The 16,590-nt window shown below is 38.7% G+C and overlaps 1 protein-coding gene across 1 annotated transcript; it reads right to left on the reverse strand.

Annotated features, from left to right (window-relative positions):
• Nucleotides 1-3,210: 3,210 nt before the first annotated feature.
• Nucleotides 3,211-16,373, reverse strand: LOC135207825 (cytochrome P450 3A31-like). Its single transcript, XM_064239681.1, has 13 exons — nt 16,221-16,373; nt 14,774-14,856; nt 14,191-14,296; nt 8,936-8,991; nt 8,264-8,360; nt 7,711-7,815; nt 7,462-7,629; nt 6,619-6,810; nt 6,180-6,258; nt 5,682-5,830; nt 5,205-5,434; nt 4,455-4,617; nt 3,211-3,997 (listed from the first exon to the last, which is right to left on the reverse strand). Exons 2-13 carry the CDS (start codon nt 14,833-14,835, stop codon nt 3,920-3,922), a joined length of 1,485 nt encoding a protein of 494 aa, XP_064095751.1. The 5' UTR covers nt 14,836-14,856; nt 16,221-16,373; the 3' UTR covers nt 3,211-3,919.
• Nucleotides 16,374-16,590: the final 217 nt, after the last annotated feature.

A 16,590-nucleotide genomic window follows, 5' to 3' on the forward strand; every position in this document is an offset into this window, starting at 1 on the left:
TTACACAATGGTATTCAAACAATTTAAAAAAAAAACAATAACTAATTTTTTCGTCAACTGAACCCATTTCAATAAACTTAAAAATGATCCTACATTCAACTAACCTTCGGAGATAACTGAAAATAACCTTATTTAGACCTCCTAAATCCTTCTAAACAATTAGAAAGCCTCTAACTTCAATCCTACAGTCTTCGTATGTCACTTCAAGAACTATTAATTTCCTTGTATCATTTACATTAAGAAGCTATTGTCATGTATTTTAAAGGAGCATCTCTTGAAACTTTGAAAACTTTTTAATTTTTGACTGCATAGAGAACGTAAAACTCAACTAAATTTTACGAACTGGATTATATGGTATTTCTACATAAGCAGTCCGCACGGACTACAAGGAACGTAACCGCGGATACGACATCCACTAGGGATTGGAGCGTCTCATGTATTTCGCCGTGTTTAATACTGGCCTCTGGGCGGTTAATTACAGTCGTCCGAATAGATATTACTTAAAATTCTTGTTCAGAAGGTAAAACTGCATAGTAAAACCGCAACTGCCATAGTCTAGGCCGCCGCGGATAAGTACCCTAGATCTACCAATTATATTTAAAAAAAAAAAAACTTGATTGTTGTTACTTTAAAACAAAATTCCATAACTTCTGTGTATTTAAGCCTTAATTTCGATTACAAGACTGGAATTCCATCTACACCAGTTTACCTCCCACAAAAATGAGTCAAAATGCTTATATAAAAAGTTTATAATATTTAACTCTCCAACCACAAACATAACAATGGCTCCAGCTTTTAACAATCTTATCCTATAACAATCTCCTAGGATAAGTCCTCCTTTGAAATTGTTATTCGAATATTGTAACAATTAAAAGTGAATTTTCAATCAAAAGACGAAATTCACAGAAAGATTCTCGCTGATAAATAGAACTTTTTAAATTAAATTCTATTAACCGTTTTTAGTCCACTTCGTACCTAGAAAAAGGCTGAAATAAACAGACACTTCTTATAATTTAATAAATAAGACTTTCAAATACTAAGATACCAAACCAGGTGTTCGTCCGAAGCTTTGAAAATCAACGTGAATATCATACAAAATGTGAACCTTGTATGGAAACTATTTACAGTAGATACCCATTTTAAAAGTTTTCGACAAAGGTTTATTTCATCATAAAATATGGGTCACCGGTAGCTATCCTTGTTAAAAACTATATTAATAATGTATAAAATACCTATATAAAATTGTTGTATTATTTTAAACAATTAAAAAATTCTTATTTAATAATTTTATATTTAATTTACTGCTATTTCTTTATTTACATAATGAATTAAATATTCTTAAGAATTGTGTTATATTTATTTTGGCAATACATAAATATGGTGGCCATCTTCACGAAGGAGATATCATAATGACCAACTTTACGAGACCAAACACGTACAAATTTATATTATAAATAAAATAAATTAATCACAATTATGAAATATCTAAATATTTTATTTTACAAGTATTTGATATATAAAACATTGTGATTTAAGGATTATATTCCCATAAATATCCTACCATCTAAGACCGTACGGTTGGTACTCTTAGCTAGACCGAATCCTCAAAGTTTTCGATATATCATATATCTTGAGCTTCGCTGGGAACTAAATCATATTGACTTTACAGGAAGCTAAGGACTTGAGACATTAGTTGTCTGTTGTCAAGATAAGACGAAATTTAAGCTGCAGACTAATTTTGAAATTGACGTTTTACATTTTTGAAAAGGGAGACGTGACTTAGGCTAAAATGTAGAAGATTTTATATAAAGAAAATCGTACACAAAGATATACTGGGGTGGGTTTAAGGTGATTTAAGCCTAAATTTCTGTCTATTACCATATCAGCATTAAGAATTTTACTCATTTGTCAAGATAAAGTCTAAAAATTACCAAGCAATTCATCTTTATAAGAGCAATAACTATTCCCTGAAATTCAACTGAGAGATAAATTCATTGGTATTTTCGATTCGTTCAGGTAGAATAAAGTTTTTATTACGAGAATAGTGGAGGCTGAGGACATCTATTGGTGCTTCAACAAAACATAATGGATATATTAGTAGAAAAAGAGTAACTAGAAACTTTACCAATGTTACGTTAAAAGTCAAAATTCTGAACCATCAGATGGTTATATTTTGGTATAAAGTGAAGGGGTTTTGTTTATAAACATTATGATAGGGTATTTACTTCATATTTAAGTCGACTATTACCGGTATTTAAAAGAAATAGCTATTATGCTTGACGTGAATAAAGAATAACTGGCATCTTTTTTAAAGTCATGTTTACGTGGAAAAAGTATGAGGTTTTTTAATATTTTGTCAATCAAAAATTATTATAATTTTTATTGATAAAAAGCATATATTTAAATTTATTTTAAATAGCATTAAGATTAGATAATGGGCATATTTATCAATGCTAAATAAGTAAGTAAAGAAATCTGGTAAATATAGTGCAGCAATACATAAAAAACCCACAGCTGTCATTGCAGACGACGGTCTAGAAATACCAAGGCAACTTAAACTTTAAACAATTCTGGGCAATAAATATGACGAAAAATTAAGGTCCAGATTTTACCAAGACAAAAATCTAAATATTTATAGATCGCTGTTTTAGAACACACTGTTTAGCGTAGCGTTTTATACGTAAAATTCACGTTTCTTTGAAAGTTGAAAGGTTGGCTAACTTATGAATCCCACAGCCGCCCAATTTAAACGTAGATTACTGCATCAAACGAAAGCAAAATTTAGCGTTTTAGGCCCAAACTGAAGGCCTAAGAGAGATCAGAACGATATAAATTAGTGTCTAAAAGCTCAAAATAAAATTATATTATCTAAACGGCGTAAGATACAGAACTTGTCTCGAAGTATGCTGAAAATAAGTTACTTAAAACTACACTCCTGCTTGGTATATAGCAAGCAATGGGTCCTTTTTGTCCTTAGGTTTGGAAAGGTGGAAAAGGGAATATTGAGCGCTGCTGTGAACCTCTGGACTCTGACTAACCAACTGGGATCTCTCTACTGTTATGTTCAATGTTCACTCTGGTCAAGATGGTCTTAGATCCCTTTTAGGGAGGGATGGAGGAGGAGGGGAGGAGGAGGAGGTCAATTTGGTTTTATAATATCGTAAATAGATAAACTTAAACTAAATATCTTTTGATAATAAAAGATGCAGATGTGTTCAGTTCAACAATAAGATATTTGGACTTTTTAATAAAATTAATATATTAATAATAACAACAATAAGAATAAAAATTATGTTCGTAAAAGCGTAATCAAATGTGTATACATAAAGGTGATTAGATCTACATCGAGGCATGTGTACATGTATGTTTATGTATATTGAGCTTGAAACACACACACACACTACTTCAACTGTATTGAACAAAATTTCACATAATTCCATTTGTTTAGAAAAAAGCACAAATAACATGTTGCATATTGTGTGTAAATTTCATTATACAATATTATTTGGTTTAAAAGCGCGTGATTGCCTTCCTTGCTTATAATACATAAAAAAACAGTGTACTTTTAAATTAAGATTATATTCATTCCAAATTTCGACAAAGAAGGACCTGGTGAACATATTAGTTATAAAAGAAAACTGCCTTGAATCGAAACGGTAAAATAATGCCTTGTTTCTTAATTTTGACATAAGGTCTAAGGGGACACTTTATCAAAAGTCACAGTAAACATACAAAAATGATAAACAATACAAAACATAAATCGTTCTCCGGCTGCTATTACACTGGATTTAAATTCTTTTTAATAATACTAATGGAAAATATAGATAGCTCTGTGGCTTTACAACGAGGCTCCCAGAAAGGGCCATAATAGGAGAGGCATTCCAAAGTCAAGTCTCTTGTCTTATTTCTTGTACTACTGTCAACGTTTGCTTAGCACGATCCAGACGCCATCTTTCGGGTTGGTTATTGCACGCCTCGTGACGGTTGGTAACGGATCCTGCAACAGAAGTAGATATTTCATTATTGTAAGTATTACTGCAGCCAATATACAACTTTAATAACATGAATTATATATTGTAACATTGTTTAAACTTCATCCATTTCTTCAGCAGTCATCTTGATGAATATCTCTTATATAGGAGACAGTACGCTAGTCAGATTTGTCTGAGACCCACGATGTACTAGGCCTAAGTGGGCGGGGTTTAGTTATATACAAGTATAATACGTCTTCCATCAACTCAGTGGGCGGGACTTAGCAGCGAGCAGATACACCTTTCATCCACTCAGTGGGCGGGGCTTAAAACAGACTTCCATCAACTCAGTGGGTGGGACTTAGCAGCGAGCAGATACAGCTTTCATCCACCCAGTGGGAGGGGCTTAAAACCGAGGTTAGAATAAACAAAACTTAAAACAGAAATCTCTCAATCACAGCTCCTGTCATTCCATTCATTTACCTTCGTTCTGGACGTTGGATTGATGATAAACTTGGAGACAATGGAAGCCAGGGCTAATTTGGCTTCCATCATGGCGAACCGAGCCCCAATGCAGTTCCGAGGTCCCGCACCAAAGGGGAGGAACGCCAAGGGATGGTAGTCTTGCTTGTTCTCTGGTAAGAATCTGTGAGAGCAGAAAAAGAGAGAGTCAGTCGAATTGATACCTAAATTATGACAAATAGTTGATGAATCTTTAGTGACAAAAGAAACGCACTTAAATTGTTGCCAAGGACATGGTACCCATTTAGAAATCTGTGCAGCTGAAGTGAATTATCTTCTGGAAATTCAGATCTGGATAGATTTTTGCAATTCTGTAGGAACATGGACAGTTAATCACATAAATATTTACATCACGACTAAAATTCATAAGTGATTCAAATACACAGTTGACACCCAGACTGTGGGAATTAACTGTTACTGGTATTGGATGAGAGAAATTCCTTTGTAACTCTTGAAGACTGATTCTAGCTGTTTCATCCCTTGAATATTTAGCACATAAGTATTCATGCCACTCTAGGGAATGAACATAAGACGGTATAAAACAAGATTTTAATTGAAAACCAAAATAACGGCCCTTGTAAAATAGTCTTTATATTCTGAGCTTTTACCTCATAAAACCTGGTCTCCTGTAATCCCAGTGTCCAGTCTAATCCTACTAATGCACAGAGCAACATATAAAACCCTGAGAACAAGCTCAAAAAGAAAACTAACCTCTCAGGCTTGAATGCATGCGGATCTGGATATATCTCTTCATCGTGGTGGATGCTCCAGACGGAGGCCTCGATGAACATGCCCTTTGGGATAGTGACGTCCTCGTAGACGATGTCGGTAGAGGCTTTGCGAGTCACGAAGGATGTGATTGGTGGGTACATCCTCATCGACTCGCACATCACAGCCTCCGTGTAAGGGAGCTTACTGAGGTCCTCGTACGAGGGCATCTCCTGGGGAGAGTAATTTAAAGTAGCCTGAGGAAACAACTTAATTCTTCTGCTAAAACTGTAACGTCAATACCCTCTGGGTATTGACTAGCTCAGGAAGAGTTGCAATCTGTACTTTGTGGGGTCTGGGGGACATTAAGGGTGGTTGTGCTGAGTGACTTGAATGCGAAAGTAGGTTTCAGAGAAAGAGGGGCCATTGTAGGTACATACGAAATATATCTAGACTGCTAATGTTAAAAAATAAACTCACTTTGCCACACGCTTGTCGTACTTCATCCAAGATGATGTCTTGTACCTCCGGATGAACTGACAGCAGGTGAATGGCGTAACTCAGGGCGTTGCTGGTAGTTTCGTAACCAGCCAGGACGAACAGATATGCGTTCTCGACAACTTCTCGTTCTGAAATAATAATAAGAATAATAAAAATATAGGTTGAAGGTCGTCTGTTATATTATAATATATGTTTATTTACCTTTTAAACTTGTTCACTACTAATAATACTTATACAAATACCACACAGAAAATGAAGATTCTGAAAACCTTTAACTGCAAAGTGAAGAATTTCAAGACACTGGAAATGATATATGTTAAAATGGTTAAAATGGTAAATTAGCCTTATGCCAGCACGGGCCCTTGCTCCAAAGCACCCCTGAGGTGTGAGACAAGGCACTGAAGTCGATAAGGAGCCTCATATGGCCTCCTGGACTCTTCCCAACCACCAGATTATGATAAAAATGATCCTAGTCACCTGTGAGTTTCGTTTTAGTATCTGATGAAGGGTCCGTGGCGTCCATTAACATTTGTAGGGCGTCTTGGCGACTGAATTTCTGTAAGATGGAGGTAAAAAAACTAAATTTCTAAAATAGAAATATCATTATCACTGGTGTTGATGGCAAGACAATGTATACTGTAATTATTTGATTTCAGAAGATGTCCTCCTTCAAGACTCGAACAACAGAAACCTAGCTTTGCAGACTACATTCCTACTGAAACCCTAAGTTACAGAACTATACCTTCACCCCTACAGAACCTCTGCAAAACCCCTAAACCATAAAACCCCTCTACTGCATACCCCTACAGAACTATACCTTCACCCCTACAGAACCTCTGCAAAACCCCTAAACCATAGAACCCCTCTACTGCATACCCCTACAGAACTATACCTTCACCCCTACAGAACCACCCACCTTCGGGTCCTCTTTCCTCCTGGAGATGACCCTGTCGATATGCCCTATGACGAATTCCTGGGTTTCGACGAAATTGGAGAACTTCCTCAGGGGCGCCAGGTAGCGGGCCAGTTCGGGCAGCGTGAAGATGATCTCGAAGAACAGGGACATCTCGCTGCTGAAGACCTTCCTGATGCGATCGATGATGGGGTTCTGAGGGGGAAATGGGAGGTGATAATGAGTTTTTTCCCCCTACGTGCTTCGATGATAAATGGATGGGAAATGGAATGCAAGACATAGATACTCAATTTGTGACACTAGATGATGACCCGATATGACCTACCCAAACACAGGAAGGTCTTATTGAGGATCTAGTATGACCTATCTAAACACAGGTAGGCCTAGATGACGACCTGTATGACCTACCTAAACACAGATAGGACTAGATGATGACCCATTATGACCTACCTAAACACAGGAGGGTCTTATTGATGACCTAGTTCTAGTATGACCTACCTAAACACAGGTAGGCCTGAAGAAGACCTAGTATGACCTACCCAAACACAGGTTGGCCTGAAGACGACCTAGTATGACCTGCCTAAACGGAGGTGGGTCTTATTGACGACCTAGTTGTGACACGAGGACTAGATGATGACCCATTATGACCTACCTAAACAGGTGGGCCTGAAGACGACCTAGTATGACCTACCTAGACACAGGTAGGCCTAGATGAGGACCTAATATGACCTACCTAAACACAGGTCGGCCTGAAGACTCCCTAGTATGACCTACCCAAACACAGGTCTGCCTGAAGACGTATCAGTTATAACCCACCCAAACACAGGGCCAATCTCGTTGACCTACCGTAGGGTTCTCGATGCAGTTGAGGTCAAGAGCCATGGCGCACCGGTCAATGACATCCAAGGTTAAGCACTGTAGTTCGTAGTGGGCGTTGAATTCTGTCTTGGTGTCTGCGAAGGCTTCACACTTCTTCAGGAACGTCTCTACGCATTGTCTCATGAAAGGCATCATCTGCAAGGCATTCAAGTTATCTAGTAAGTTGTATAGAGAGAGAGAGTGAGAGAGAGAGAGAGAGAACACCACTATGCTTACCATTTTCATCTTAGCAGAAGAGAACACGGGTGTCATCAATTTCCGTACGTCCTTCCATTTCTGGTCTTGCATCGAGACTAACATGTTGCTATTTGTAGACGTCAGCTGGTCACAATTTTAAAGATGAATATATATAGTTATTTTCAAAATAAATTTAGTGTCATTTTAAAAAATAAATGTACGAATGCTTTAAAAATAAATATATGATTGTTTCAACATAATGCGTATGTTTATTTTAATAAATATACGATTGCTTTAACAAAATATGTATGGTTATTTTAGCAATAAGCATATGACTGTTTTAACAAAATATGCATGGTTATTTTAACAATAAATGTACGATTATCAGAACAAATATACATATTTGTGCTAAGTCAAAACGATAATTGTATTCCTTATCTAATTATTAAAGTGAAGACCATACATAAACAGAGAGAGAGAGAGAGAGAGCATGGTATGGTACTACTGAACAAGTACACGGGTGGCAGAGAAAAATCTATGGCTATACTGAGAGAGAGAGAGAGAGAGAGAGAGAGAGAGAGCTTTAACTCACAGCCCTGTTCGTGAAGGTGTTAAAATCCTTGATGAGAATCTGACGGAGAAGATCGAGGTCAGAGACCAAGACATTTGGTATCAGTCCGTTGAAATATCTGTACCGGAAAAAATTGAAGTTTTGTCTTTTATAGAAAGCCTCTATATATAAAACTCTTTGGTTTTTTATTGTAAAATATATAGGAAAACATTTCATAACTTAGTTTTATTACCTGGTGTAACTATTGACGTTATTCAAATCATTTATTTGAGGTATAGGCCTATAAGTTAGGTCTAGTCTGTTGTAAAGACATTGCAATAAAGATTCAGTTATATTTCAGGTAATTCCCGCTGAGCAACCATCTAATTATACGCATATTAATGATAATTAACCAGCTAATCACATGGATGCTATTGAGGGCAATAAATTAACCCATTAGATAAAGTAATTAAAACTTTTGCTCATCATAAAATGTCAAATTCTATTTTAGAAAATTTATTTTTTTTAGAAAATTTATCATCAACGAAACCAAAGTAGACTTCGTACATTAGACTTAAGTTTAAAAACACAAAGAGACTTTAGACAGAAAGATGAATTATATAACATATTATCCTTAATGGTATCAAATCGTGTAAATAAAAACAAATCTCGCGAGATTTTAAACCACATGGAAACAATTAGCTTAAAGCTTACCCAACAATTTTGCCATATTTCTTCAGCCACTCGTCTTTCACCTGTATTGGGTCAACCTGGAGAAGGAAAAAGGACGTTAATATTTATTATTGATAACTTTATCTTTATGTTCCTCTGCCAAACGTTTATAAGCTTCTCAAACACTTATCTTCTTAACTAGGCCTATAATCCTGCTAAACATTCAGTCTACGTCAACTCCTGGCGAATGTTTACGTCAGCATTTCCATATTTCTATTAAACGTTTACAAAATTCATTAACAATTCTTCCTCATATATACATATCACAAATAAACACGCGGGAGAGGATGTCTCAAAGACTTGTGTGGGGTGCGGACGTGTTGGAGGTCTCTCTCGCGTTTCTTCACAGAAAAGAAGGGTTTTTCGCCATTGGTGACTATACCTCTTATAGTAAGCAATGTGTTAATAGTGTCTCCACGTAATAACCCGGCGTGTAAGCCGGAGTGTGTTGTGCAACGGCAGGATATTCTAATATTCTTTCTGCTCCAATCAGTGCCTTAGAAATCTTTCAAATCACAGCTTCTCGAGGCCTATTGGTCCTGGGAAATGGGTAAAAGAATGCAGTGTATGTGTTAGTGCTTGACCCTCCCTTACCGCAAAAATGTCACCCGACCAACCTCCAACCGTTTGCGCAAGTGACCCTGGCACCTACCGGTGCCTGTGCCCCTTACACAAGTTCCGTACTCGCGAACAATTGTCTTTTCTTTATTCAATACCAATCGAACCGTTCCGACGTCGAGTCCGCTATACAATCTGTCAGCGATGCCTTCTCCGATGAGGAAATCAACGTTGCATATACGAAATGCAAAGATCTGATACCAGAGAGCATTCTCAAGGAGCGATCCGCGAAGAACTTGTCCTCTCACAAAAAAATATCGTATATCACTAAGTGGCTAAGGACCTGCTCGGTGGAAATATACGCGATGACCCTTACAACCTGCCTCCAAAAGGCCCTGCTGACCTAAGCCTACCTGCGGTGTACCACACTGCAGAAAATGCCTTCAAAACAGTAAAATCTCTCTCAGAAATAATTGGAAAAAACTCTGAAAAAATTGAGGAGACAAATGATAATTTATCAAGAATCTGGGACGTGATCAAAGGACTACAGGAATCCATAATCAGCCTTAAAAAGGTGGAATCAAATAACCTCACACGGATCTGGGATGCGATCAAAGGAGTGCAGGGATCGATAGACAATCGCACAGATAGCCACCAGACTACTACGAATGCGGCATCCAGTTTTTCCTCGCCTCCCAGCAACACGGAAGTGCCCCGTTCCGAGGGACTGATTGACCCCCAAACCTCTTCTCCCTCCCCACCCCCAGTGCCTCCGGTGGAAGATATATCCCCGGTGATGATTACTAGCCCTCGTAATCCTCCCCACCCTATCTCTCCCCCCCAACCCCCCATCGTAGATGCAGATGAAACTGATCATGAGGGGTCTGGCGGCTGGCAGATACAAACAAGCAGAAAGAAGAGAAGAACCTCCCGTTTGGCCGCTGGACCGGAGCCCAACATTCGTGTTTCACCTCGACCGACACCTGAGAAGAGATGCCACGTAGTATTCACAATCTACGCTCATCGGTGACGCTGGATGCCATAGTGGAGAGAGTCAAGTTTCTCACTGGCTCTGACCCACTCATCTCTCACGAAATCCCATGCAGGATTAAACATAAAGTGGCTTACAGGATTACCTGCCTATTTCAACACCTCGACGTTCTTAAAGGCGAGAATTTCGGTCCTAATATATTAGTTTCAAGATACAGACTAATCCGGGATCAACCACCCCCAGGGGAACTTACTGACACTCCAACCAGGGTCATTTCCACCGCAAGTGCCAGCCAACCCCCCACGGCGAGTGACTGCCCACTCCCCCTGGCTAACCCCCCATCCACCCAAATGATCAGCGCATTCATCTCCCATCTTCGTGAGTAGTCATGGGATACATTAAACATAATCTCTTGGATATCTTTGGCCTCAAGCGGAACATTCCTCTTCTAAACATGTTCTGCAAAACTTCAAAGGCATTATTGCACTGCAAGAAACGCTCCTCTGGCCACATGACCTTGCCATATGCGATTCAATTCATGAAGACTACAGAACCTTCTCGACTTCATCGATGCAAGTTACAGATCAAATCCTAGCCGGTCGCCCGAAAGGAGGCCTTTCTTTCCTGTGGCACAAATCGTTAGACAATACGATAAAGGTGATGACCTACAGGATTGACAGATTGCTGGGGCTTCAAGTGACAGTAGGGAACTCGATTATCCTAATTATTAATGTTATATGCCATGGGAAAATAACAATAATTTTGATCATTACTGCATGATCCCTATGGGGAATTACACAGTATTATTCATGATTCTCCTGCTGATCATATTTGTATAATCGGGTAGCTTAATTCTCACCTGACAAAACAATTTTATAGCGAACATACTCGCCTCTGTCAAAATCATGCTCTCCAAATTAGCGATGTAATGCTCCTCCTTCCCTCCTCTTATTCATATGTACATAATAGAGCGGACGCTATTACAACTTCCTGGCTGGACCACTGCATCACATCTCACAAACTTCATGATTCTATTATGACCTGCAATATTCGCTATGATCTTGCAACGGGCTACGATCACATCCCATTACAGGTGTCATTCAGTACCCCAACCCTCCCTACCGTGAACCCCCTAACTGATCGACCACCAGCGGTAAACTGGGATTTTAAAACCAACAGAAAACCAGAGACTTTAGGGCGACCACGGAAACCAGGTTGCGGTCAATAGTTCAACCGGTAGACGCCTTACTTTGTACTAACACAAATTGTAGAATGATCCACAAGAGGGATCTGAATGAATTCTATTCGAACATAATCTCCGCTTTGCTTGCTTCGGGCAGGACTGCCTACAGATTTCGTCAAGGTAATTCTCGTAATGGAATGACTTGGTTAAAGATCTGTATACATACTCACGAGAAATGTTTTTACTGTGGAGGCAAAATGGTAGCCCCAGGGAAGGGCACACTGCATTGCTAATGAGACAGGCGAGAGCGCAGTTTCAAACTTGCTCTTAAGCACTGCAGTTTAAATGAAAAACAACTAAGAGCCGATGCAATGTCTAGAAACTTAGAATCTGGTGATTATCCTCGTCTTTGGAAAGATATCCAGTCTTTAAATCCCAAAACTAAAAAGCTATCACAGAGAGTAGGGGAAGCAGTCGGAGACGAAGCTATTGCAAGTATGTGGGGCGATCACTTCAACAATGTCCTGAATTGCATAAATGATCAAGATTCCCGAAGGGATGTAGATAACCTCCTTACTGACAACATTCAATTTCATTTTGCAGACCGTATTACGCCAGGTAACATCAGCGATGCCATAAACAGCCTACCTAATAATAATCGCCCGGCTGTGATGGTCTTCCTGCAGAGGCCTTCAAACTCTGCCATCCGATAATTTACATTTTGCTAGCTGCCCTATTCAATGCGTGCATAATTCACCGTTTCTTCCAGACTCCCTACTCTTAGTTCACTTGATACCATTAATCAAAAACAAGCTAAAGGATGCAGCTGACCCTGGCAACTACCGGCCGATTGCAATCACAACGATCGCATCGAAGATACTTGAGTCTGTTCTTCTAGTTAGACTTCTCCCCTTTCTACACACCACTGACAACCAGTTCGGGTTTAAAGCAAACCACTCAACCGACACCTGCATCTACATACTGAAAGAATTGCTTTAATTACTACCTATCATCAGCCTCTCCTATTTTCCTTTGTTTTGTAGATGTGAGAAAGCATTTGACAGAGTAAACTACCTGAAGCTCTTCCTGAAGCTGCATAAAAGGGGCACACACCCCCTGTACCTAATTGGCATTTTACATTGCTGGTTCTCCACACAGCAATTCTGTGTCAAATGGGGTAACGTGTTATCTTACACCTTCGGCTCACCTAAACGGGCTCCGGCAAGGGGGCATTCTCTCTCCTTACCTGTTTAATACGTACACAGATGACTTGAATGTCAAACTGAAAAACTCGCTCCCAATCGGATGCACCGTCAATGAAACAACTATAAACAACCTCTGTTACGCCGACGATATGGTTCTGATTTCCCCATCAGTGCAAGGTCTCCAACGACTCATCGACACCTGCCGCCAATATGCAGAGGAATTTGATATAATCTACAACGAAACCAAGACCCAGTGCATGTCGCTGCTCCCGAGATCGCTTAAGCATATTGCAGAACCTCAAATTTTCCTCGGAAACCATCAGCTGGAATTTGTGCACGAATTTCCGTATTTGGGTCACATTATCACCGACGACCTAAAAGATACGGCAGACATTGAACAGAGGCGTCGTAAACTATGTGCAACTGGCAACATGATTGCAAGGAGGTTTGCCTTCTGTCACCGAGACGTGAAACTGCTGCTATTCGCTCGTACTGCTACAGTATCTATGGGTGTTCCCTCTGGACGAACTATACCCGAGAGACCATGAGACGCATCACTGTTGTGCACAATGACATTCTGAGACGCCTCACAAACACTCCCCGCTACCACTCCGCCACACAGATGTTCATTGAAAACCACCTGGACAATTTAAAAATCATTGTTAGGCGAACAATGTCCAGTCTGGTAACCCGAGTGAGAAACAGCAGCAACTCGCTCATACAATGCATCCTAAGGAGTGAAGCAAGAAGAAGATCTAAATTGTGGGAAAGATGGGAAAATGAGGCCTTTGTCCCTAAAGGACTTAATCTCTGTATTGGCAAGATGTCATCTGCAGTTTTTGTCATTATTACATTTATTGCTGATATTTTAATTTTTCATTATTACTGTGATTCCTATCAAGTTAAAGTTTTATTTACATTTAATTTATGTATTAAGCCCTCTGGACCTAACTACTGTAACCACCTAAGGTCTCTAGTTGAAATTTGAGTTATATAATATGTGCACCAACTGTTATTACTCGCAATGCATTTTTTTTTTTCTCACCAATATTATTACTGTTATTACCAGTATGATGATTACTAGCTTTTATGCTACCTCAGCTATATTAGGATAAGTGCCGATTATTCATTTTCTTTTTCTATTTTGATTCATATCTCATGTATCGTAGATTGTGTATGTTACTGTCTGTATCTTGTATACTCAATGTATATGGCCCCGAGCTGAAATAAAACATATTATTATTATATTATTATTATTAATAAATAATTAAAATAAATGTGTTCGTGAAATATAACTCACCCTCCCTTCCCTGTAGTTGACCTCCCTAAGATGTCCGAAAAACCAGTGGGGTGGTGGGCCAGGAATTCCCAGGTCTATGAATTTCTGGAATCGTTTGTGCCTTTTCCTGTGCGAAAAATATAATGAATATAAAGTCCTCCATCTCTAATCGACAAAGTTTAAACGGATTATCGTAAATGTTGTTTAGGAATGTCGTAAATAATGTCCCTACTTCGGCATTGTAGTACTAGTGATCGTGTATACTCATAAATAATTATCGTACGTTACGTAAAACCTTATGAGTCGTTTAGTAATTGTACGTAGTCATAAAGTAATTTGGACTTGACGTACAGTGAGTCAAAGGAATAACGCTTATTGGCTCATTAGGAACGCAAATGAGTCAATAAACTCATGTTTCATTAAGCTAAAAGATCGAGAAAATCATTCTATACTCACCACTCGTGAAGTCATCGTACATCAACTGATTTCGATCGTCGTACAATGACTCTGATTGATATAAATTTAATGACTCATTAGGAACTTGAGTCAAAAGACTCGCGACTCACTGAGCTAATAGACGGATAAAAGCTTTCAATAGACTCACCACATCCAGTAACTCAGCAATAGCGCCGTCAGAGTTGATAAGATGAAGAAGATCACAGCCATTTTCGATTCGTTTGTCTCTACCTGTGAAGAGCAAAATAGCAAGAGAATTAAGTCAGTGGTGTGAGCAATACTCTCTCTCTCTCTCTCTCTCTCTCTCTCTCATAAACAATGCTGATGTCACGATGACTGTAAACACGATTCGGTCCCCCGCACGGAATAAATATGATGTTTTCGCCTCTCTCTCTCTCTCTCTCTCTCTCTCTCTCTCTCTCTCTCTCTCTCTCTCTCTCTCTCTCTCTCTCTCTCTCTCTCTCTCTCTCTCTCTCTCTCTCAGCGTGCTCTTGAATGAATTGCATAGCCATGTCCTTAGGTACAGTCTGGAATACACTCCTCCAAGGTATCGTAAACTGGCAAAATTTAAGTTTATTCTTTAACAATAATGCTTTAATTAGGCCTACTAGTTCTAATCAGGCCTAGTTTTTGTGACATTAAATTATTAATAAGAGAATATCCAGTGAAATCATTAAAGATCTGGATATATTTTCAAAGTATATTGAGAGTGAAAATAATTGTGTTTATATTTTTAAACGTTAAACATATTCCCCAGTCTCTCTCTCTCTCTCTCTCTCTCTCTCTCTCTCTCTCTCTCTCTCTCTCTCTCTCTCTCTCTCGCAATTCAATCCTTTAATAAGGTCTAGTTAAAATACCAATACCTCCATCAGCTTTCTCTAATCTTATAATTATCTCGGGCGAATTTCTCTCCCATATGTAGGCCTATCCACTCCATGGTCGTGGTAGTCCTATCCTAGGTCTATCTATATACCCTATAGGCCTATTCCCCAGCCTCCCTTGTTAAGTTGTTTACCCCTCCTGTATGTCAAAAGCAGTTGATCTCGAAAAAGCAGTTTAGTTTTGAAAAGCAGTTGCTTTTCAAAACAGTTTTTTTCTGGTTAAGAATATTGTTAACTGTTTTCTGCTTGTGCCATTAACCTCAGGATTCTTAATGTTTGATAATGGATACGTGTACATCTCTCTCTCTCTCTCTCTCTCTCTCTCTCTCTCTCTCTCTCTCTCTCTCTCTCTATTCAACCATCCTCTAAAATTAAACTCAATCGTCAACCTTTGAATGTAATCTAAGACGCACAATTCAACCTTCGGACTTAACCACCATTAAAGGGACGCACTTGTCTATAAAAGTGCAATAAAGTGCATAAGTGTCGTAGAGAGTTGTATTAGGGAGGTAAATACAACATATACTACATAACAACAAAACAAACGTTTGATATGCAACGCTCGCAACATCTGTCAGTGTGCAACGCCACACTCGGGTGAACCTCATAGACCAACATATCCTACAGGAACCCTTAACAGGATTCCTGTATAGTATCCTACAACATAACGTGACCAAAACAATATAAAAAGCTTATAGAAACAACCATACTTACTTATTAATACTTCTGTGGAGTAAAGTAGTCTGTAAATAAGTGAGTTAACGAACAAAAACAATAAGTAAGGACACTAGTATTGGTATAGCTCTCTCACGAGCTACGCAATAACAGAGCGGAGGTTTATAGTGGTCCTTCGTCTTTATGTCGATTCAAAGTTACCAGCATTTATAATGCGTTGTTATTTGATTGGTTACTATCACTTGAGTCTATCAAGTGTAATTGCAAGCTACAATACCTTTCGAATATGGCATTAGAAGTGAGTTAAGTTGTACGTAATCATCAACTACTAAGTGGTGGATTCGACTTAATAAAGTGATAGAGTTGCCATCAATACTTTCCAGTTATTTATTCATTTAAGTTAAGGCTA

The sequence above is a fragment of the Macrobrachium nipponense genome, chromosome 34 (genome assembly GCF_015104395.2).
Source record: "Macrobrachium nipponense isolate FS-2020 chromosome 34, ASM1510439v2, whole genome shotgun sequence".
Lineage (NCBI taxonomy): Eukaryota > Metazoa > Arthropoda > Malacostraca > Decapoda > Palaemonidae > Macrobrachium > Macrobrachium nipponense.